General features: G+C 41.8%; 2 protein-coding genes across 2 annotated transcripts; one reads left to right on the plus strand and one right to left on the minus strand.

Annotated features, from left to right (window-relative positions):
• The first annotated feature begins 8,918 nt into the window (after window positions 1-8,918).
• On the plus strand, window positions 8,919-10,055 carry LOC139441939 (glycoprotein 3-alpha-L-fucosyltransferase A-like). Its single transcript, XM_071222688.1, has one exon. The coding sequence runs from the start codon at window positions 8,919-8,921 to the stop codon at window positions 10,053-10,055; it is 1,137 nt and encodes a 378-aa protein (XP_071078789.1).
• Window positions 10,056-16,134: 6,079 nt separating this feature from the next.
• Window positions 16,135-22,690, minus strand: LOC139441946 (uncharacterized protein CXorf65-like). Its single transcript, XM_071222695.1, has 5 exons — window positions 22,666-22,690; window positions 20,022-20,108; window positions 19,365-19,481; window positions 17,554-17,634; window positions 16,135-16,343 (listed from the first exon to the last, which is right to left on the minus strand). Exons 1-5 carry the CDS (start codon window positions 22,688-22,690, stop codon window positions 16,135-16,137), a joined length of 519 nt encoding a protein of 172 aa, XP_071078796.1.
• Between the last annotated feature and the right edge of the window lie 434 nt (window positions 22,691-23,124).

The following is a 23,124-nucleotide window of genomic DNA, read 5'->3' on the forward strand; positions in this document are numbered from 1 at the left end:
ACACACGCTTCCAGCTGTAGTGGCACTTTTTAGCCTCATATCATATTTGCTGTTTATTATGTCAAAAACATAAACGCATCACAAAGAAACTCACACTCGTTTAAACACATATATTGACGTTTATTGCGAAAAACATGTTTTGGGTGGGGGAACCCGAATTAATTTATGAATTATGAAAAATTACCCCAAACGTTACCAAAACTCCAATGTTTAATATTCACAAAAACTTTAGCCAGACAGCTGGAGAAGCAATTCACAAACGTTACCTGCCCGGTAAAAAGAAGTTGAGAGTCCAGACCTTTAACAAGTGTTTATTCATATATTTTATATATACGGGGCGGTCGGGTAGCCTAGTGGTTAAAGCGTTCGCTCGTCACGCCGAAGACCCTGGTTCGATTCCCGACATGGGTACAATGTGTGAAGCCCATTTCTGGTGTCCTTCGCCGTGATATTGTTGGAATACTGCCCGAGACGAAAACAGTCCCTCCCAGACGGTCGGGCAGGTATTTATTTCCAACCCTGCAAAAAGGACATTGCACCAAAAGACAACCGATCTATAGTTTAGCAAACGTTATATTTGTTCGGACAGCTGTACCGACAGTATTAAAACTGCGGTTACAAACAAATATTGATAACTTTGGGTATATTGAATTTCACTTCATACATCGGGGCGATTCTGACTCAATTACACAGACGCCAACGTCAATTTTGGGCACAGCGACACTTACGATGGACTCAGAGGAATTGGAATCAAGTCGTCTTCAGTGATGAATCCCGATTTAATCTTCGATTTGCTGATGGTAGGGCGAGGGTGTGGAAGCGCCGTCATGAACGTTACGCCCAGTGTTGTGTACAGGAAGTTGACAGATTTCGAGGCGGAAGTGTCATGCTGTGGGGTGCTTTCTGTGGCAATGCACGTTCCAGGCTTCTTGTCATCCGTGGCAACCTCAACGCTGCTGCTTACCGCGACCAGGTACTGGCACCAGAACTTCTGCCTTTTATGGCAGCACATGGACCCGGTTTGATCTTCCAACGCGATAATGCCAGACCCCACACAGCAATTTTGACAAGGAATTTCCTTCAGAATGCGGTAGTCAACGTCATGGAGTGGCCGTCAAGGTCTCCCGACCTTAATCCCATCGAACACGTCTGGGATGCTCTTGGCAGAAGTCTGCGCACTCTCCAGAACCAACCACAGTATTTGCAAGATCTTGGCACCATTTTGCAGCAACAATGGCGTCGTCTTCCCAATCATGCGTTCACAAGCATCACAAGGTCCACGCGGAGGCATTGTGTGGCAGTTGTCAACACACATGGTGGCCATACACGCTACTGAACTTGTGTGCCATCAGATTCTCGTGCTTGGGACTTATGATTTAAACTGTTGATGTTATTACCGAATACTGTAGGTGCTTGGAACAAATTATGGTTACCACCGTTAATTAAAATCCTTCTTTGGACATTAATGATTACAAATTACCTTCTCTGATACATTTGTCCGTTGTATATCATATATGGGATTACTTTTAAAAATGTGAAGTTTTTAATTTGACTCAGTATATTAACCCTGATCACTTTTTACGTACATTCCGGAGATACCGAAGCTTATACGCCTTTGAACCTCTTTACATGCCAAATATCGGGGCCTCCATTCAAGACGCTGTCAAATAAATACCATAAAGTGTTGCGAAACAACAACCATTTTTTATATTTTAAGTAAAAACACCAGCGACTGGTTTGTATGCTATCTCAATTTCCAAAACCTTTTCTTGACAAGGACAGTCAGTGTATAGTATCCTCTGAATAGTGTCGCGGGAACCTTGTGGAGTATGTGATGCTGGGGGGGGGGGGGGGAGAGAGAGCTTATTGTCTTGTAGACAACTAACGGGATCGGGTGGTCAGGATCGCTGACTTGGTTGATGCATGTCATCGATCCCAACTGCGTGGATCGATGCTCATAATGTCAATCACTGGATTGTCTGGTCCAGACTTGATTATTTACAGACCGCCGTCATATAGCTGGAATATTGCTGAGTGCGCGTTAAACAACAAACAAACAAAACAAACAAATTATTGTCAAATAGGTTCAGTCTTTGAATAAAGATTTTGTTGTGAATAAATGGAGCTTATCACGCAAGTATGTTTGGGATGGCAAATGTGTATTAGGGAAAACACATTGTATTTTGCAAGGTGAGGTCAGGCCAAATGGGGTCTGACCATGCATTAAAGATTATTATTTCACTTATACTATAACTTATAACTACGTGCATCCACGTGTGTGCATCCACGTATTCCCATTTCATTGTGCTAGCCCACTGAGATGAAGTTTAACACACCAGTTTGTATTGTCTTTAGTCATGACGCGGCAAGGGATCGAACCACGGACCTTCCGCTCTCCGTGCAGACGCTCTATCAACTGAAGGGTTAATGTACTCGGGAGCGTTAAAAGATGGTACGCGTTGTTACCCAGCCTGGCGCGGAGTATAATGTGTCTGTGAGGGTTATCCAAGTTAAACCGGCAATAGTCCAGACTAATGCAAGCAGACATACACACTCACGTACACACTCACGCATGCATGTACGCACGCACGCGCACGCAATGCACGTCTCTATTTGAGTGCAATAATCTTGCAGTTAAACCCCATTTCACCTCAACCCTAATATAACTTGATGGTGTATATCTTGTCTCCACATGTGTGCGTGTGTTTTAGTGTGTGTGTGTGTGTGTTTTAGTGTGTGTGTATGTAATTTAGTGTGTGTGTGTGTGTGTGTGTGTGTGTGTGTGTGTGTGTGTGTGTGTGTGTTTGTGTGTGTGTGTGTGTGTGTGTGTGTGTGTGTGTGTTTTTTTTAGTGCGTGCGTGCGTGCGTGTGTGTGTGTGTGTTTACTTCCGACTAAGAAAAGAATGAATTCGAATATTGTTGTGTGGGTAAGATGCTGGTAACTAGGTCAGAATGTAATAAGTTAAACCTAGCTTCTTGGTGAACTTGTGAACTATCTACAGTAGGGCCATTAGGACCGTTTGGACACGCGTCCATACATGGTGGCTGATGTGGGACAGCCAAATACACTTACCAAACTAAACAAACAAAACAAACAGAGGGAACTTTACTAATATTCAAGGATTAACGTGAATGACCCGAACGGCAAGACGAGGACTTCCCCCAATGTCTCATGGCATCTGTTACTGGTCATTTCGCGATATATCCTCTGTAACATATGTAACATAACGATCTGGTGGCAGTTTCTTATAAATCAATGACGGGGCGGTATAACATATATATAATACCCTTCTATTGTGTTCATAACGATTCCGCTTTATAGCTGCATTGTTACCAGTGCGATGTACAAAGTTAACTCACTGACTTCAAGAATATTTTATGTCGTGAATGAAACAGAGGAACGTATCTTCATCTGGTGTAACCTCCAAATTACAACCACACAGAGGACCATATAGTTATAAATATTTACTGTGAATGTGTTGGGTTTAACTTTGAATAATGCCACAGCTGCCTGTTAACAACAAGCACCCGGAGTATTGATTAAATAATGAAATTGCATCAAACATCCCTCTCTTAAAACTGCAACCTTCACTCCCATCGTGGCGTATTTCAGTCAACAAATCAATGCAAGTATTCGTATACAATCTCATAAACGATTTGGCTTTGTTACCGATACATTAAACCCCTGCCTCCTGTGTCTTTATTGAGCGATGTTTTACCGCAACTCTTATATTGTCATGTCCAAGAATTCATGACGTGGTGACCACATCAATATTCACTATGTTGGTGTGATGCGTGAGATGTCTGAGACTGCAACTTACTCCCGCACATTATTAATTATGTCCAGAGGGGTGTTTAAGTACAACATTCATTATTACATTACTTAAATCAAGAATCTGTTATATCTGTTATCGCCTTCTATTGTGTTCATAACGATTCCGCTTTACACCTGCAATGTTACCAATGCGATGTACAATGTTAACTCACTGATACTATCTCGTTATAGATTTGGCTTTGTTACCGATACATTAAACCAAACCCCTGCCTCCCATATGTCTTTATTGAGCGATGTTTTACCGCAACCCTTATATTGTCATGTCCTGCAGACCAAAGCTGGCGAACTTGCAGTGAAATTAGGCCATGAAGATTTCACGTGTAACACTGCAATTACGTGTATTGTGTTTTGTCTTATCCAAGATGGCGGACGTTTTAGAGCGAAACCGTGCATAACGAACAACGGATATAACGAACTGATTTTTCTGGTCCCTTGTGAATGAATGAATGAATGAATGAGTTTATTCCGTAAAGGGGCATCGGCCACAACATACAAGGTACATTGGATTAGTCAGTTCACATGTACAGAGAGCGCTGATTATTACATTAAACACTGAAACCTTTCTACAATTTGTATAACATCCCAAGCACCTGTCAACTTGTGCCGCCTACCGACCAGCTGTTATTATTTCCAGTTGCCGGGAACTATGCAACTGATAAACCTGAAGCTGATTATATTGAGCTGGGCAGAGGGCGTGGCGGGATAGAAGACACGCTGAATTGTCATAAGTGAAATGTGCATTGACTGAAACGGTAAGTTCTTTGACATTACAAAATAGTTTTTAAATGTCAGTCAAGATTATCTCACTTTTATAGCTATGCGTGCGTGCGTGCGTGCGTGCGTGTGTGCGTGTATCTGTGTGTGTGTGCTTGTGACTGCTTGTGGGTGCCCGGTGAGTGGAAAGTCGATTCCCTGATCGTTTCACTCCGAGCACCAGATAGTACCGTGTTTAGTACCATGTTTAGTACCATGTTTAGTACCATGTTTAGTCATGATCAGACGACGGACCTTCCCCTCTCCGGGCAAACGCTCGATCCACTAGACCACGGAGGTGTTCTTACACTAGACAACGTTAAAAGATGGTACTGTTGTTACTCTGCCTGGCGCTGGGGATGAAACAAGGACAAGATCGGCTCGGAGTCAGCATACGGTGTCTGTGTGGGGTATTCATGTTGAAACTGCTGCATGATCCGAGTATCTCAGTGGGCTAGCACTATAAAAACACCATGAGTCCAACACACAATACACACATTCGGTCGGTTTCATAAGTTCAGTTTCCTTGAACGCGAAATGTAACCTCATTTCTCTTCATCTCACCTCCTTGACAGTATTATGGGATACCCCAACTACCAATGCCTTAACTGAAATGTCAATACATTGTATTATTTACCTTGCACGGATAATAACGGATACAATTTTCTTTCAAGGTTAGTGTATAATATCATATAACTGCATTAATGAGTACGATGTTTGCAAAGTTGTATCAACTTAATAAACTCCGGTCGCTATATAATACCATTCTGGACAACGGATGAATAACATGAGATACAGTCTGCAGACAAGACTTAACTCTGGACAATAGTTTCCTTCACAATATCACTTTGTATAGTATAATTAGTGCTGAAATGCAGTAGCTATCTGGAAAAACTTAAAATATATATCTCGCTCGACCTTTAAATGTCGGAACTACATTCAGTCTACTTCAATGGCACTGTGGCTATCAGAGTAAGATCTTGAAAATCAGTAAGAAAATATATAATATATAGAACATTTTTCTCTTCTTGTCAATAAAATGTTTAGCTTCATCTCGTGACCTAACAAAGTTGACATTTTCACTCGTGGCTAAGCCCCCTCATGAAAATATGAAGTTTGTCCTCTCAGTGGATGAGATAATCATATTTGACAAGACCATACAAATACCCTCTATATAGTGCCTCCCGACATGGGTACACTGTGTGAAGCCCATTTCTGGTGTCCCCCGCCGTGATATTGCAGGAATATTGCTAAAAGCGGCGTAAAACCATACTCACTCACTCACTCACACTCACTATATAGTGCCTAAAGCGCGTGTAATTCATCTACCTCTTCACCTTCCCTGTACAGTATTGTGAGTCTTAATGAACTCGGGTCTTTTAGTAACTAGACATCACTATTAAACTTTAACTTGAGGAAATGCTGATTTGTCTTGCCGTACGTATTGTTTGTTTTTCTTCGGAACAGTAAACCAGTAAACCAATGCTGGATCAACTATCATTGAAATCTAATTGAATTTAGGTTACTGTATACATTCCATACACACACGCACACACACATAGTTGATAGATTTTGACACAAATTCTCTAAAATTACCCAACCGGAAGCTGGCCGGTAGCAACTACCATTTTCTCGCTGGACGGAAAGTACTGTGATTTCACCGAGGCACATGGAGCGTGATTTGGGCAAGGTTTCAGCGCATTTAGTTTAGTTTATTTTAACTCAATCTAACTTATACACCGCGGGGCTTTCGGACCACAATCGCTATAGTATTTATTTACGACACTCAATATCAATTCAATATGTTTTACTTTAATGTTCGTGTCATCTGGTGCGAGGCGTGTCGAAAACTAGTTTTTTATTGCTTTTCAGCGTAAAAAAGGCTTTGTTATTTCATACAGGCGAACTTGTGTGCCAATTGTAACCTCATTAGACTATATTAAGATTTGTATCAATGTTGTATGAGTTGGTGGTAGTTGCTTTAACACTGTCTGTGTTGTTGATTGTCTATATAAGCTGTTTTTCGTGACTAGTCCTAGATGTCCATGGTTCTGAAAAAAACCGAATAATGTCAAATTGGACTGAAGACGTTTCAAAGAACTTGGTAAACGTGACATATCAAATAATGTCACATCCTAGTATAGGCCTGTATTTTAACTGAGGAAGAAATCTGCAAAACATACTCAGGCACGTCCATTCCCATTTTGTGCTGGAATCTAAAGCTCCTAAGGACGTCTTTCTTAATATTCACAGAACGTCTTTGAGAAAAGTGGACAAATGGAATTAACCCTCAAAGGATTTGCCTGAATTTTGGATATCTCAGAGAGTTCAATTGTGTCGAAACATTGGATTTTCAACTTTGTACAGCCCCCCATACCACTTGACAAATTTAAGGGAAAACTGCATTCTTTAATTTATGGGGCTTTTGTTTGTTTGTTGTTTAACCCCGCACTCAGCAATATTCCAGCTGTATGACGGCGGCCTGTAAACAATGGAGTCTGGACCAGCCAATCCAGTGATTAATATCATGAGCATCGATCTACGTCATTTGGGATACGATGACAAGCTTCAACAATGTCAGCGAGCCTGGCCACCCGCCTCTCGCGGGAAGCATGGTTTGAAGACCTATTCTAACCCGGATCTTCACGGGAAAAATAATAGTAACATGTGAAATGGTGGACTTGCTGATTGATAACATTTATGTGAAATTTTAGGCAACAAATATGCATCCCCATGGACACCAATTGTGCACCTCTTCTAGCTGATCTGTTTCTTTATGCATATGAATCGGAATTTCTGCTCGGATTTGCAAAATCAAAATAAGGGAATTTGGCCTAGAAGACATATAAACTTCAGGTTTGTTTGTTTGTTGTTAAATGCCGCTCAGCAATATTCCAGCTATATGACGGCGGTAGCTAATTGAATCTGGACCAGACAATATAGTGACTGGCAGCATGAGCATCGATCTATGCGATTGGGATAAGATGACATGCAACAACCCAGAAACCGAGCCTGACCACCCGATTCTATTAGTCGTCAAACAGCATGGGATGCTGAAGACCAATTCTTACCTGGATCTTCTCAGGTGAAGCTTCAGGTGTGTCGAAAATAATGTGATATCGTTCAATAATGGTCGAAAACACACTGATGTACCCACATGGACTAGAAATAAAAGACACAATTAAAACTGACTCATCTCCTTTATCATTAGATGAAAAGTAGGATAGCTAAAACACACTCGAACATTTACGAGTTCCTGATACACAATCAAGATGGTTGTTGGTTCGAGAACCGATGGGGCCACGGCGATTCCTGATCCGAGCAGGGAAGCGGGCATTGTTATATTAAATAGATCTCTCCTCAGTAACCGAGGTTCCTTTAATCTCCTTTTATCTCTACTTCTGGAACGAGTTGGTATAACGTGGTATATTCCTGCTGCTTATCGGATAATGATACCAAGTTTAGCAGATTGGGTTATCGCATTGATAACACTTTTCAATTATATTCTACAGCGCTTATTACCTGACCCGTGAAGATTCCGGGGTAGAATAGGTCTTCAGCAACCCATGCTTGCAGTAAAAGGTGACTATGCTTGTCGTAAAAGGCAGCTAACGGGATCGGGTGGTCAGGATCGATGGCTTGGTTGACGCATGTTATCGATCCTAAATGCGTGGATCGATGATCATGATATCAATCACTGGATTATCTGGTCCAGGCTCAATTATTTACAGACCGCCGTCATATAGCTGGAATATTGCTGAGTGCGGCGTTAAACAACAAACCAACTAACCAACCAAGAATGACATTATTCGATGAAGAGTTGGGGTGTTTTCTAAACAAAGGCTCTCTACGTACGGACCGACCCGTGGTCTAGTGGGTATGGAGACACCCGGAGTGCGGAAGGTCGTGGTTCGACACAATGGCAGTGTCATACCCAAATACGTTAAATGATGGTACTTGTTGTTACCCTGTCTGGCGCTCGACATTAAGGGAATAAAACAAGGACTAGTCTTCTCAGAGTCAGTATACTGTGTCTGCGCGGGGTATCCATGTTAAACAGGTGCATGGTATCTCTGTGGGCTAGCACAATAAACCGACATCATTTCGTACTAGTATAAGCAGCCACACACACACATATAAGTGAAATAATCTTGACCGCGGCGTTAAACCCCATTTCACCTCACCATGTCGGGAATAGAACCCGTCCGTAACCACTTGTCTACCCCACCGTCTTTTGTATCAAAGGAAGTAAACTGTCAATAAAGTATACTATCAACATCAATTATTTATAAAAAGACTTCACTCACCATTTTTAAAAATTGCTTTTCAGATGAACTCCAAAATAATGTGCGTCTTCTTAACCGGTTTGATGATGACGTCGATCCTAACCCTAACTATATATCGGCTATTCCATGAGACATCCATACCATTATCTTACCGATTGACGCCTGACCAACCAACAGGTAATAAACAATTACAAATCACTTTCAGACCAAACGCCACCACCTGTTTTGGCAACGCCAAGAACAAAACCACGGTCAGTATATCACCAAATCTCCCTCTCGTCATGGAAATGCAGACAGTCCAGTGCTCACAGAAGAACAGCGGTGTACCAAAGTCGACTCCAAAGAGGGTCATCGTTTGGCTTAATGTCCCACATTTTGTTATAAGGAATCAGATATCATTCGATGGTTGCCCAGTTGCGAACTGCGTGCTGACGGTTAACAAATCCCTGCTTGCGACAGCTGATGCGGTGTTGGCTCATGGTGTTCATTTGCCGAGATCAGATTTCCCTCGAGCGAGTCCTGAACAAATCTGGATATTTTTTGGATGGGAACCTCCCTTTCATTATGAACAAGTTTATCGACAAAAGAATTGGCTGGGGCGATTTAATTGGACTATGACGTACCGCTTGGATTCCGACATCACCTGGCCGTACAGCTATTTGTTAGAGGACCCCACACAGGAAGGACGACACTTGGACCATGAGAACGTCCTTGACATCGCCCACAACAAGTCGGGATCAGTCGTCTGGTTTGTGAGCAACTGCAACTCGCATAATCGACGAGGGAAGTATGTTGAGGAGCTTCAGAAATACATTCATGTTGATATATATGGTCGTTGCGGACCAAAGAAATGTGGACGGACATGGCAAGACTGTTTAGACTTATTGAATTCTTACAGATTTTACCTGTCGTTTGAGAACTCCCTGTGCAAAGATTACATAACGGAGAAGCTGTTTAAAGTGTACTCAGGTACAGCCATTCCGGTCGTGAGAGGTGGGGCGGACTATGAGGCGCTTTTGCCTAAAGGAACATATATTGATGCAGACTCGTTTCAAAGCCCCAAAGAACTTGCTGAATACTTGTTACATTTGGAAACTCATAGTGCAGAATATCTGGAAATATTGGAACGGAAAAGCAAATACAGGAATATGAGATATGATGAAATGGGTCCATATAGGTGACCATGTATTCTGTGTGCGAAGCTGCACAGCGTTAATGAGACGAAGGTGATTCCTGATATTCACGCCTGGCTGCACGATGATATGTGTTATGACGCAACCGATATATGACATCAGCATGCGTCATTTAGTCCATTAACAAATAAATGACATCAACAGATAGGGTTGGGTGAGCGCAAGAGAATCGAATACGACTTCATAGGGCACAATGTATGGTATCATTAAAAAGGATTGTCTAAAGTTTATTTACTTTAATTTACTTACCACGGGAAAACGTTTGGCGAGTCTTACTTAAGTTTAGATCTTGTAACCATATTCTTGAAAGTGGGAGATGGAGAAAAGTAGCTTTAACCGAAAGAAAATGTCCACTTTGTAAATTATCTGACACAGGTGATGAATTCCATTATTTGTTTATTTGTCCATCGTTAGAAAACGAAAGAAAATTTTCTCACAGATTTTCCTATATTGAAACCCAACACGTATAAAATTTACTTTTCACTTATCCACGATTAGGAACATTGAAAAACATGTCCATATTTTGAAAGATCACCTTGTCATTGTTTAAAACCTATCAAGTAACTCTATCTCCTTTATTGATTGTGGGTTCGAATCCCGGTTCGCCCAAATTATGTTTCTAGGTTTGTTAGCACCATACCCGTGCTCGTGGGTTTCATCGAAGTGGTAAACGTCTTAAACCTGCATCAATTCGGGCTTTCCTCCCACATTAAGCTGACACGTCGTGATATGACTGGAATAATGTTAAAAGCGGCGTTAAACCCAACTCACTCACTCACTCACTCAACATACATCGTGACAGTGGTATTAGTGGGTATTCTAGTGTTTGTAGAACGCATGTACATTGGAATCACATCAACATACATCGCGACAGGGTTTTCACTTTTAACTTATCAGTGGGCCATGACTCTAGTGTTTGTAATACGGATGTATACATTACCAAATTGGATCTATCAGTGACACAAATGATATCTGATGCAAATCTTTATGTTGACTTGTACCATATGTTCTAGTGGTTTTTTTCCGGTGAACAATTGACTTGCTTTTGCATGTGTCTGGGGCGTTGCCACCGTTGGGGCATGACACGCACACCTTTCGGGGAGGGCACGGGTGGCCCAGTCGTCTAGGACGCCGCGATTCGCTGTGCAGAGTTGCGTCCCTTGGTTACGCCAGAAACCTGTGTTTGTGGGTTGGAATCCAGGTTGGCCCCGATTGTGTTTCTAGGTTTGCCAGCACCATACCCGTGCTCGTGGGTGTCACCGAAGTGGTAAACGTCTGAGACATGCATCACTTCGGGCTTTCCTCCCACAGTAAGCTGACACGCCGTGATATAACTGGAATACTGTTAAAAGCGGCGCTAAACCCAACTCACTCACCTTTTAGCGAACACCTGGTATTATCACTATTTGATTTGACACATGCTAATGATGATATAAACACACAATGTCATTTAGAAAGTGATAACATACTCAGAGTCGTATAAAAGATCAGGGGTAGAATATAAATGATCCGGGGTAGAATATGTCTTCAGCAACGCATGCTTGCCTTAAAGAGCGACTGTGCTTGTCGTAAGAGGCGACTAACTGCCTTCTTTAAAACTCACTCAGCCTCCTAAATAGCGAGTGATAAGCTGAAATCAGGTTCATGGACTACAGAATTAACCAACAGTTATGAATATGTAAACATGTCATTCACGGGATCAAAGATAGTGAAATATAAAGCGAACCTATTGCAACAACTAGTTCAGTATTCTATAAATCGTATCTGTGAAGAGGTTGTCGGTCTTCAAGCAAATAGAAGCAATCGAGTTTCAAGAGATTGTGTCTTCCTTCTTACAAGGCTGGATATTTAAATTAATACAAATGTATATGCTGCTCAAAAGAAATTAATGAATAAACTGGGTTTATTTCTAAAAATAATCTGTCATGCAAGTTTCAAGAATTAAACATGTAATTTGATAGTGTTTTGTCTGAAATAGTTTTAAGGAAGAGAATTTATGGATGTCAACTTCTTTATTCTGAGGAACACAACGTTTCGGAGTATGTGCTTACTCCTTCATCATGTGAATGAATGTTACTTACTTACTTACTTTGGAGATTTAACGTGCGCTTTCCGACTGATGCGTATTTCGCACACGGGCCCAGCCAGGCCATTTAATGTGTTTCCGAAAGGGGCGAAAGTGGTGTGTGCAACCCAAGAGGGGGCTTTAGGGGTTGCTTATATAGAATGAATGTTATGAGGCAGAGAGCATATATATGTACAGGTAAGGACAACAAGAGTACTAAGATAACAAAAGGTGGAAACTTAACAAGGGAAGCCAACAGATAATTGGCGCTGATAGGTGATTAGCAATAGACAATCGAAGCCATCACTTTACAGTAATTAGCGCTGGTAATTGAAACTTATTGGTAATTACGCCAGTTACCAATTAGTGATGATTTAAGTCCTGGCTTCCAGTTGTCTATAACTACTAGGCCCATTATCTGTTGGCTTCCCTTGTTAAGTTTTACACCATAAAACTCATGAGACAGAGTAAAATACTCACTCACTCTAGAAGCAATACTAAACCCACAAAATAAACTAGAAAACTTCAAGGCCTTAGGCGTATTCTTAATAAAAACGGAACTAATAAAACGCATCTAAAAACACAATAACCTACCAAATCAAAATCACATACACAAACAAACATCCACCATACCCAGCTCCCTTAGTTTTCCTCCCCAACCCCATCGGCATCTATTCCAAATCTCAAAATTCCCAAATTCTATATAAGCAACCCCTAAACCCCCCTCTTGGGTTGCACAGACCACTTTCGCCCCTTTCGGAAACACTTTAAATGGCCTGGCCGGGCCCGTGTGCGAAATACGCATCAGTCGGAAAGCGCACGTTAAATCTCCAAAGTAAGTAAGTAAGTAAGTAAGTAAGTAAGAGAAGGTGAACTTGTACATGAACGTAGTATATCGGCAACTTCATAACATTTGTACTTATTGAATGATCATTCTCGGCAAGTCTTGATAGTGTTTCTATCTCCAGTCTATTGTGTTTATTACTCTGTAACCATTCGCCACCATGAAGGATCCAATGAAAAGACCCCACAACTTGCTATCCATACAAACTGCACTTCGTTCATGATTGACACAAGCAGTGGTATCATCAATACTCGAGACCTACTACATATTCCGTCTCCAAACAACAGAGAGAAGAAAACCTGGGAACACCTGACAGCAAGCACTATCTTCACACTCGTGTAAACATCTTTCCGCTTTAGGATGAACAACAGTCTTCTCATTTGATCAAATCTTGAAGGGGCGGTCGGGTAGCCTAGTGGTTAAAGCGTTCGCTCGTCACGCCGAAGACCCTGGTTCGATTCCCGACATAGGTACAATGTGTGATGCCCATTTCTGGTGTCCCCCGCCGTGATATTGCTGGAATATTGCTAAAAGCGGCGTAAAACCATTCTCACTCACTCACTCACTAATACTTGTTGCCCCAGCCGATAATACATAGCACACAGCTAATGCAAACCATGTCTCCAAGTGCGGATTATTGGGACTGACCTTGTTCGAATCCAAAAGGGCGTGAATGCCACCATTAAGCTGTGCCGAGCAGTGTTGCTGGAGTGTACTACACAACGTTTGATACGAATACCGCAGTGACCAAACCCCGAGGACAAAAACTGTTGAAGTTTGTGTTTCTTTATGTCCATGTCCATGGCAATATCAAATACTATTTGTACGACACCTCTTAGCAATCAGTCACATTCAGTCCCCACTCCGACACTCGCAACATCCCTGTCAAAAGTTGAGTAGTATACATCCGCCCTGAGCTGAAGTGAGTGAGTGAGTTGGATTTAACGCCGCTTGAAGAGTATTCCTGTTACATCACGGCGTGTCAGCTTAATGTGGGAGGAAAGCCCGAAGCAATGCAGGTTTCAGACGTTTACTACTTTGGTGAAACCCACGAGCACGGCCTAAACTGAAGACCTGAATCGCCCAGACGCATGTCTAAATATGCTGTCGGAATCATCTTCCTGAGCCAGGGGAGTTAACTGACTGAGCCGAACTTTGCTGGAATTTCCAGGCTCGGTCGTTGCCCCACTGGTGGCGAGTTATGGCCATTATGAGTAATGTCCCTTCTATTGACCAATCAGATTCCATCTGTCACATCCTTTTCCATTAGTGACCAACTCGTGTTATTCCGAATAGCGACTCGTGCCCCTCTCGTGATCATTTTTTTGCGACCGGGTCTAAGGGCAAAAACGGGCATACCTAAATAATTCCCCACCCCGCACACCGGGAAATGCGGTATTATGCAGCATGATTGAAAAAATATAACTGTATCTTGGGTATATTTTTAGATGCAAGACATATGTAAATTCAAAAACTATACCTGAGGGATTCTTTGTCATACGTGCATTTTGATTGGTTTGTCGTATTTTCGCACATAACATTCATTGATAGGGGGATGAGTAGTGACGAATGATCCCTTGCATTTGCTTAAAACAACATGGCGGCGCCCAGTCAAGACGATCTGATTGATAATCAACATCTATTTTGTAATAAAATGGGCCTAACCTCGCGAAGTGCATCAAATCATTTGAGTACCTTGATAAAAAACATGAACAAATTTGCAAAATATTTGTCGACGACGAGATGACGTTACACATGCTTTGCAAATCCTGCAGTCGATCGAAATCTGCACGTTAAATCCATGTTGTTTACAAACCGAATGTCCCGTTTATTATTGCCCGATTTTGATTGGACTGAGCATAGACTCGATAGTCCAGCCAAAAAGTAACTCCAGAATTCCAGCCTAGTTTGGTAAGGGTGGAAACTGGACTTTTAAAGTCAGTTAACTCCCTTGCTTTGGGAAGATGTTGGAAATTGCAAAACACGAAGAGTCTGACAATTTGTTTCTTTATTAATGCATCAAATGTGAAACAAAACAAGAAACAAATGCTGACATGTGATTTAGTATACGGCTGCCTTTACTATCTTGTTTTCATTGTTTGTTTATTTTACGTATCAGTCAGCATTAATCCAGCCATATCACGGCGATCTGCACATATGCCAGTCTGGAACAGGCTCACCAGTGATTGAAAGATTGCTCATGCCGCCATGACACGATTACATGCAGCCAGCTAAGTAAGTCAGCCTGACTACCAGATCGAATTCAGTCGCCTCTTACGACATGCCATAGAGACATTCCCTAAACATTAGGCTGACACGCCGTGATATAACTGTTATAATGTTCAAAGAGGCGTTAAACCCAACTCACTCACTCACTCAACAGCGTCCTGGGGACCTATTCTCAGCCTGGACCCCGCTAGGCTTTAAAAAAAACTTGACTAATATGTCGGCGTTATTTCTTCCATTGGTAAATGGGACTTTAATTTGAGCCAGGATTTTCTTCGTGAAGCTACTTATTTGTGTCTGTTTATTTCCTGGTTTTAAAAACGGGTGAAATTTTCACAACAGATAAGTCATTGAAGTGTGAGTGAGTGTAACAGTATTCCAGTTATATCACCGAGTGTCAGCTTGACGTGATAGGAAAGCCCGAAGTGATGCACATCACAGACGTTTACCTCTTTGGTGAAACCCACGAACACGGGTATGGTACTGACAAACATAGAAACATGATCTGATCAACCGGGAATCGGACCCACGACCATAGGTTTCTGACACGCCTAAGGCTAATGGAGTGTTAGGGAAAGGTTCGAAACATGATTAACACATGGCTGTGATACATAGAACTTGGGACTACCTTGACCTCTCGTCGACCAGCCAATCACACACATGGGCTAACGTTTCAACTGTCTCCAACTGGATTAAAAATGATCTATTTTTACCCACCAAACCAAATCAATCACTCAATTATCATTATGTGGTCTTTGAAACGTCGAAATATCATCCCCCGATCAAACATACACAATGATATGAAATTGTGCTTCTTTTCCGAAATGTTTACCATGTCATGACCGAGTGAACGTCGGGTACATTCAGCGTGGTCGTCTGACCGGAAGTAACCGTCTCCGAGGAAACAACTAGTTCTGCCGTTTTGGACAGTGCTACTTGGATTTGATTAATGTCCGTGTTGTGGAACGTCGTGATATTGACTTCCTAGACGCACTAGAACTATTAGATTTTGTTTTTGTCTTCCCGTTTTTCAGATCTTCTAGGTTGAAGTCCACGATGGAAGATCTTCGTCTGGTCTTGCTTGGTTGTGTGTTTGTGGTGCCACTTGAAGCCGTCTCTTCTCGAATGGGATTAAGTGCTTCTGAAAATATTGAAGTTTCTCATTATTTACTCACCGCCCTAAGAAACACCAATGCCAAATATGTTGGTTAATATATGAAGACTTATATTCAAGATATATTAGATTGGTTCGACACACAAACGAATATACTGGTATGTTGTGAGAACCGACGCGCATGAACGCATCACATGTGACGTCATAGATGACTTAAGATGCACCATTTGTCTCGTGCAGGATTTGCGTGTAAAGTTTGGAAATCACGAAAGGATATCGTAATAAGAAAAAAGTCACTCTGTGATGACACTTGACTGTTAGTTTTGTCAGTAAGTATACACTTTGGAAAACATTTCTCCTTAACGTATATACTTCTCTATGTGTTTCTATGGTTCGCGTTTCTTTTGGTGGTGAGTATAATGCCATCATTACCAAACAGGGACCTGTCAGTATTGTGTAACATGCAATCATGCGTCATAACATTTTACCTTAACAGACTTAGAGTAGTTCTATCTAATATGTACGTCTGCGCAATGTTCCACGAAGCACACGACATACTTAGTGGGTCCCTTGCGAGAAGGGTCAGCTGGTTGTGGCATAGAACCCTAGATTCTTGGTTCGTTAGTACAATACCCGTATTCTTGGCTTTCACATTGGGCTTATCATGTTGAAACTTTCATGTCGTGATAAAAATGAATACGATTCAAAGCCAACGTCAAAAGGCATTCCATAAAGCGATTTTACGTATTCATTATGTATACACCGTGCAGTAATAACATTAGCACTTAGTTTAGTTTATTGAATTTATGAAACATGACCAAGTTAGGTCAACTCATCGACAAGAAGCACCGTGGGGTAGCCTTGTGGTTAAAGCGTTCGCTCGTCACACCAGTAGCCCGGATTCGATTCCTCACATGGATACAACACGTGAAGCCCCATTCTGGTGTCCCCCGCCGCGATATTGCTGGGTTATTGCTAAAAGCGGCGTAAACACAACTCACTCACTTACTCGTGACAGTGTCTCTCAACACTAGCTTGTCATCCGCCTGCTTCACCTGGAGCCCGGGTCAGAATACGTCCCCATGGATCCATGCTTATAGCAAGCGCCGACTACGACGAGGATCGGGTGGTCACTATGTGTGACCCAGTGTCCAGTGATACGATGCGTTTTACAGATCGCCGTGAAACAGCTTGGATATAGCTGACTGCGGCTTTTAACAACATTGGTTGACTTTACCTGTAAACTCTCTGTTTCCTTTGAGACCTGCTAGCAGCGGGATAAACTTCAAGCTCTCTTGGTTGTCTTCTCCTTTTGAGTCTATAAACACGTAGAAAATCCACATCAGTATGACAGAATGGTGGACTAAATTATTTTTTTTTAAATCTGTCAAACAGAATCCAACTATAAGTCTCCTTCCATTATCCAAAATAATCACAGCAACATACAGAGTAGGTGAGGTTAGGTGAGAGGTGAGGTGAAATGGGTTTAACGACGCCTTCAAGATTATTGCATTGTATAGCCACGTGCAGGCACGTGTGCGTGCATGCGTGTGTATGTCTGCTTACACTAATGCCGGTTTTACAGTGCCAGCTCACTGATATGCTGTTTTGCAGTTTAACATGAATACCCCACTCAGACACAGTATACTGACTCCGAGCCGACCAGTCCTTGTTTTATCCCATTCATGCCGAGCGCCAGGCAGGGTAACAAAAAGTACCATCTTTCATACATCATGACACATACCGATGACATAGAGAATCACACCCTAGTGTCTTTTCATATCAAATATATCAACATGAGTTGATAAAAGTGGAAAAACTGAGGCTTGCCGAGGAGTTTTTCTACATTCATCAACTCATGTTGATATATATTTGATATCAAAAGACACGCTTGTGAGATTTTATTTATCATCCAACATCATTCTTCAAACTTTTTCAGTTTGTAGACAGTAATAAGCAGTGTCTTAAGTGTAAAGAGAACTGCTAACAGCTTCAGTATCAGAGCCATTAGTGATGTCATTTGATTGTGTCGTCGGAAATCGAACACGGGTCTTCGGCGGGACGAGCGAACGCTGTTACCATTAGGCTACCCGACCGCCCTCCTTTACGTGTGCTGACAACAGTACTGTTACGACAGGTATCGGTCCATCAAAATGCGCACTGTATCAGAGGATGGCGGGTTTGAATCCCAGCTTTCTATTAATGTGATCGATTGTCCTCCAGTACCTAGCCGGGTCTGAGAGGTAGCCTAGTGGATAAGGTGTTCGCTCGTCATGCCAAAGTCCCATTCGATTACCCATATGGGTTCAAAGTGTGAAAAACATTAGTCGTGGCCCCTTCCGTGATAATGCTCAAAATATTGCTTAAAGCGTCGTAAAAACAAACTCCCTCACTTGCTCCATCGCCTTACCCGTGCTAATGTGAATGGTAAACTTTCCTCCTTCATTGTGTTGTCAATATTGATTTGCAGTGCAACTGAAATACCGTTATGTACACGGCAAAACGACGACCAAGCACTCCGTCTCGAGAAAACGATGACCAAGCACTCAGGAAAAACGACGACCAAGCACTTGGAAAAAAACGACGACTAAGCACTCATTTTGAAGACGACAAAACACTCGGGAAAACGACGACCAATCGGTCGGAAAGAAGATGACAAAGCACTCGGAACCGACAACCAACCACTCGGAAAACGTGGACAAAGCACTCGGAAAAACGACGACCAAGCAATCGGGAAAACGACGACCAAGCACTCGGAAAGAAGACGACAAAGCACTCGGAACACCGACAACCAAGAACCCGGAAAACGCAGACAAAGCACTCGGGGGGAAAAGGACAAAAGGAATACATGTCGTCATGTTTTCAAGTGCTTAGCCGTCCCCTTACGGATACTGCTAAAATGTTGTATGAGTACTCGATGAATATTTCAGCTATCTGCTCATATACTATCTTTTTGGACACACTGAGCTAACGCGCAGTTATATAACTGAAATACAGTTCACATCGACGTAAAACCCAACTGACTCCCAGATTCAAATATATACTCACGATCAACTCTGAGTAAAATGAGAGATTCTCTTCTCTTTAGGTAATCCGTTCCATAATCGTTTAGATTATTTCGTAGGTTTTTAACCCGTCCTTTTTCATCAGACAAGTCTATTATATCTGGAAAGAAATGGGACGGTGTATATCGTCATGCACCAGATAAGGACAAGAATGTCTTCTTTTGTTTGTTTTTTTGTTTTTTTTGTTTAACGCCGCACTCAGCAATATTCCAGCTTTATGACGGCGGTCTGTAAAATAATTGAGTCTGAACAGAACAATCCAGTGACTGACATCATGAGCATCGATCCACGCAATTGGGATACGATGACATGCATCAACGAAGTCAATGAGCCTGACCACCCGATCCCGTTAGTCACCTCTTACCACAAGCATGGGTTGATGAAGACCGATTCTAACCCATACTAGCATTCTGTCTTCGTTTGACTGTCATGATTGCTGTTCGTGGGGATTCCCCAACAACATCTGCTTTGTCATTTTACCCTGACGGCGTGGGGCGTTGCTTATGATATCAATCACTGGTTTGCCTGGTCTATACTCGGTTTTTGTACAGACACCCGTCATATAGCTGGAATATTGTCAAGTGAGGCGTTCAACAACAACAAACAAACTTACTGAATGATATATCAGAAATAAGCTTACCACTGTCTCCGCAGTCGCAGCAAGATTTGATGTGGTGAAGTAGGATGTCGTTCCTACAGTTGGCGTTAAATATACGACTTCGGTGGTCTGGAATATATTCAACGAAATAGATGGTAAGTCTGTTTGATTGCGTAAAAGAAACAAGAAAACACATTACTTTACATTTATGAAAAAAAACAGTCTCATAAAAATCAGATCTTAGTTCTCGCGACCGCTATACAAAAGTCTTTGTTTTGCGGTAGAGATCTGCTTTTAATGAGATTGTGAAAAAAGCAATAAACTCGCCTGGCGTAGTTTCAGATTTTACGGACGCATCCTGTCCTCGCTGCACTCTGTCTTATGCATACCTCAGTGAACTGAATAGTGGAGGGATTATCGAATGTTTAACTGAAGCCCCCACTTATCTTAAGCTCTTCACTGGTAAATTTGGAGTGGTAAATAATCCCACCATTACTGATATGTATTCTTCTTCTTCTTGTATTTTAGGGAGGAACCATTGGATTTTCAGGGTTTAGCCCACAGTGTTACAGGATTTCTTTTACACATAGTTATTTTTGTTTATTTTAAAAATAAAATAAACTGAAATGCAAGTGCGTGACCACTCACTTCACTTTAAGTCTCATCTTCGAGGGGTGGCTGGAAGGTTCCACGAAGGATATACAGTACACCGTTAACCGTTGCTTGTATTAAGTACAATACTGTCCATGCTTACAGGCAGTTCACAAAACAAATACACAACAAACAAATACACAACAAGCAAATACACAACCAGGCCTCATATGTCCGTGGGCATCAAAGTGACCAGGTATTCTCTGGTGATTAAAATGGACGAAAGTGACTACGGCGCTGTCATCAAGTATCTCCAACTCAACAGGTTAACTCTCTCATAAGAGTGTTGAGAACATTCTGAGGAATGTACTGGGCATTACCAAGGTCTCAGAATTCCACCTCTTCCAAAACTTGAAGAAAGAGCTGTCTGGCAAGCCTTATGTAAATAAGACGACGCCATTCTCCTGAGGAGGACTTTTACTCAACCAGGAGGAGGATTTCTATCCACACAGTGGGATCCAGGTACTCCAGCTTCCATGGTAGAAATGTGTGGACCTCGGAGGAGATTATGTTGAAAAGTAATTGGTAACCAACTCAATCTACCCAGTCCATCACAGTTAGGCTCAGGTCCTGTCAGCCAATATTCGTACGACAAGAATGGGTTCCTGTGGACCTAACCAACAATTCCGACAGGGTAAATGTAATCCAATGCATTTTGTGTTCGTCGTTTTCGTAACTAGAAAATGTATATCTCCTTTGAAGTATTTGTATTAACAAGCCTTTGGACTTTCTATCACACAGACATCTAATACGACGTAATATAAATGCAATAGTATGGTGATTAACGACCTACCATCAAATCCTGTCACACGGTCCGTGATTTAACTAGCAGCAAAACATACGCCACCTTTTGTAGTTAAGACGTCGCCGACGTTTTCTGAGGATCAGCCAAGTTGATCCGATTGTCTTGCGTATGTGGCGTTTATAAAGTCATGGATTACATAAAGGTCACAGCTACATGACCGCACGGCAGTATGAAGCCACACACACATAGTACCTTACCAACTAGAAATTCTAAGACGTGTCCAAACAGATAGAAATTGGTTATTCGTCGAATTTGCACAATACCAAATGGTAGAAATATAAACAGAGCCTAATTATTCCACCTCTATTTTCGTAATCTCTTACAACTGTCAATATGTTTGTCGTTGAACACCGCAATATTGCAGCTCAATGGGGGTGATCTGTAATGATTGATCCAGGACCAGACAATCCAGTGATTAATATTATGATCAGCCATGCATGCCGTAGGGCCATGATGATCAACCACGTCACAGAATCTGACTACCCAATCGTCTAAGTTGACGCTAGCAAGCATAGGTTGCTGGGACCTATCCTAACCTTGAGTCTAACCGAAATAGATTTGGTTTTCAAACTACATAAATAATCTGCTACCACTGTATTTCTTTTCATTTTTTAATATTCTCGAGGCGTATTATTTTGATTTTGAGAATCCCCTTATAAGTGTTCGAGAATGTGTCGAGAAAGGATACCTGATAAAAATATGCCAACTGACTATTTATCCGTGGTTCGACACGATGGTAACATTCCAATTCCTGCTGGATGGGGTGGTGGTGATTTGGTTATTCAACTCAACAACCTTCTCAAACCAGGGGCGCAACAAGGCGAATTTTAAGTGTAAGCAAAACCAAGGGCCGCTAGTTCCCAAGAAATTTTGAAAAATAAGATGCTCTTAATCGCTATTTGCTGCATTTTGGGACCGTTTATGTCAGATTTTATTTGTAACAAATTTTGGTAATTGATATATTACAATTGTTTATTAGTATTGTGTTGTTTTCGGTGTAAAGAAATTGTGCTTTTTTGGGGGGTGGGGGGTTTATAAGCAATTGTTTTTCTGCTACAATGGTAGTTTCGCCTCTGCACACAAGCTAACCGATGTAATCGTCGCAAATCCATTGAATACTTTGTAGTAACATGAATTTTTAAGACATGTAAACGCTGATTTAAAGAACAAGAAACTAACAGACAATGGGTGCTGATATAAAGAGCAAAACAGTTAATTGTATAAACGTACCTCCATATCTGACGGTCACAAACATGATTTCACAGAAGCGTCTCTTTCACTTGCCAAATATACGTCTTAAGTGACAATGTAGGCCAGCACAGTAAGTCCTTGAAATAATATTTTCCCAGAAGAATACAATAGGTAAATCCTTCTTCAACAAAGCGCTTCTTCTCTTCCTTTTCCAAGAACTTAAAACCCGTATGACTACAACATCTTGTCTCCACGCCGTATATCTATGCTTATTTCACCCTGATCCACTCATGTCCATGAGAAAGGCAGTACCTGCCCTAAGTGAAAATAATATTGATTAACGAAGTGACAAAGGGATATCGTGTTTGGTACACATTCCGCAAGATGTAACAGTATCGGATCCCCTGTCGCACACTCAAGGAATAACCCTGGTATAACCCACCACATTGCCTGATTGCACGCCTTGAGAAATGGAATTACTGTGGTGTTTGGGCGAAA

This window comes from Haliotis cracherodii, unplaced genomic scaffold (genome assembly GCF_022045235.1).
Source record: "Haliotis cracherodii isolate W230 unplaced genomic scaffold, xgHalCrac1.p SCAF_5, whole genome shotgun sequence".
NCBI lineage: Eukaryota > Metazoa > Mollusca > Gastropoda > Lepetellida > Haliotidae > Haliotis > Haliotis cracherodii.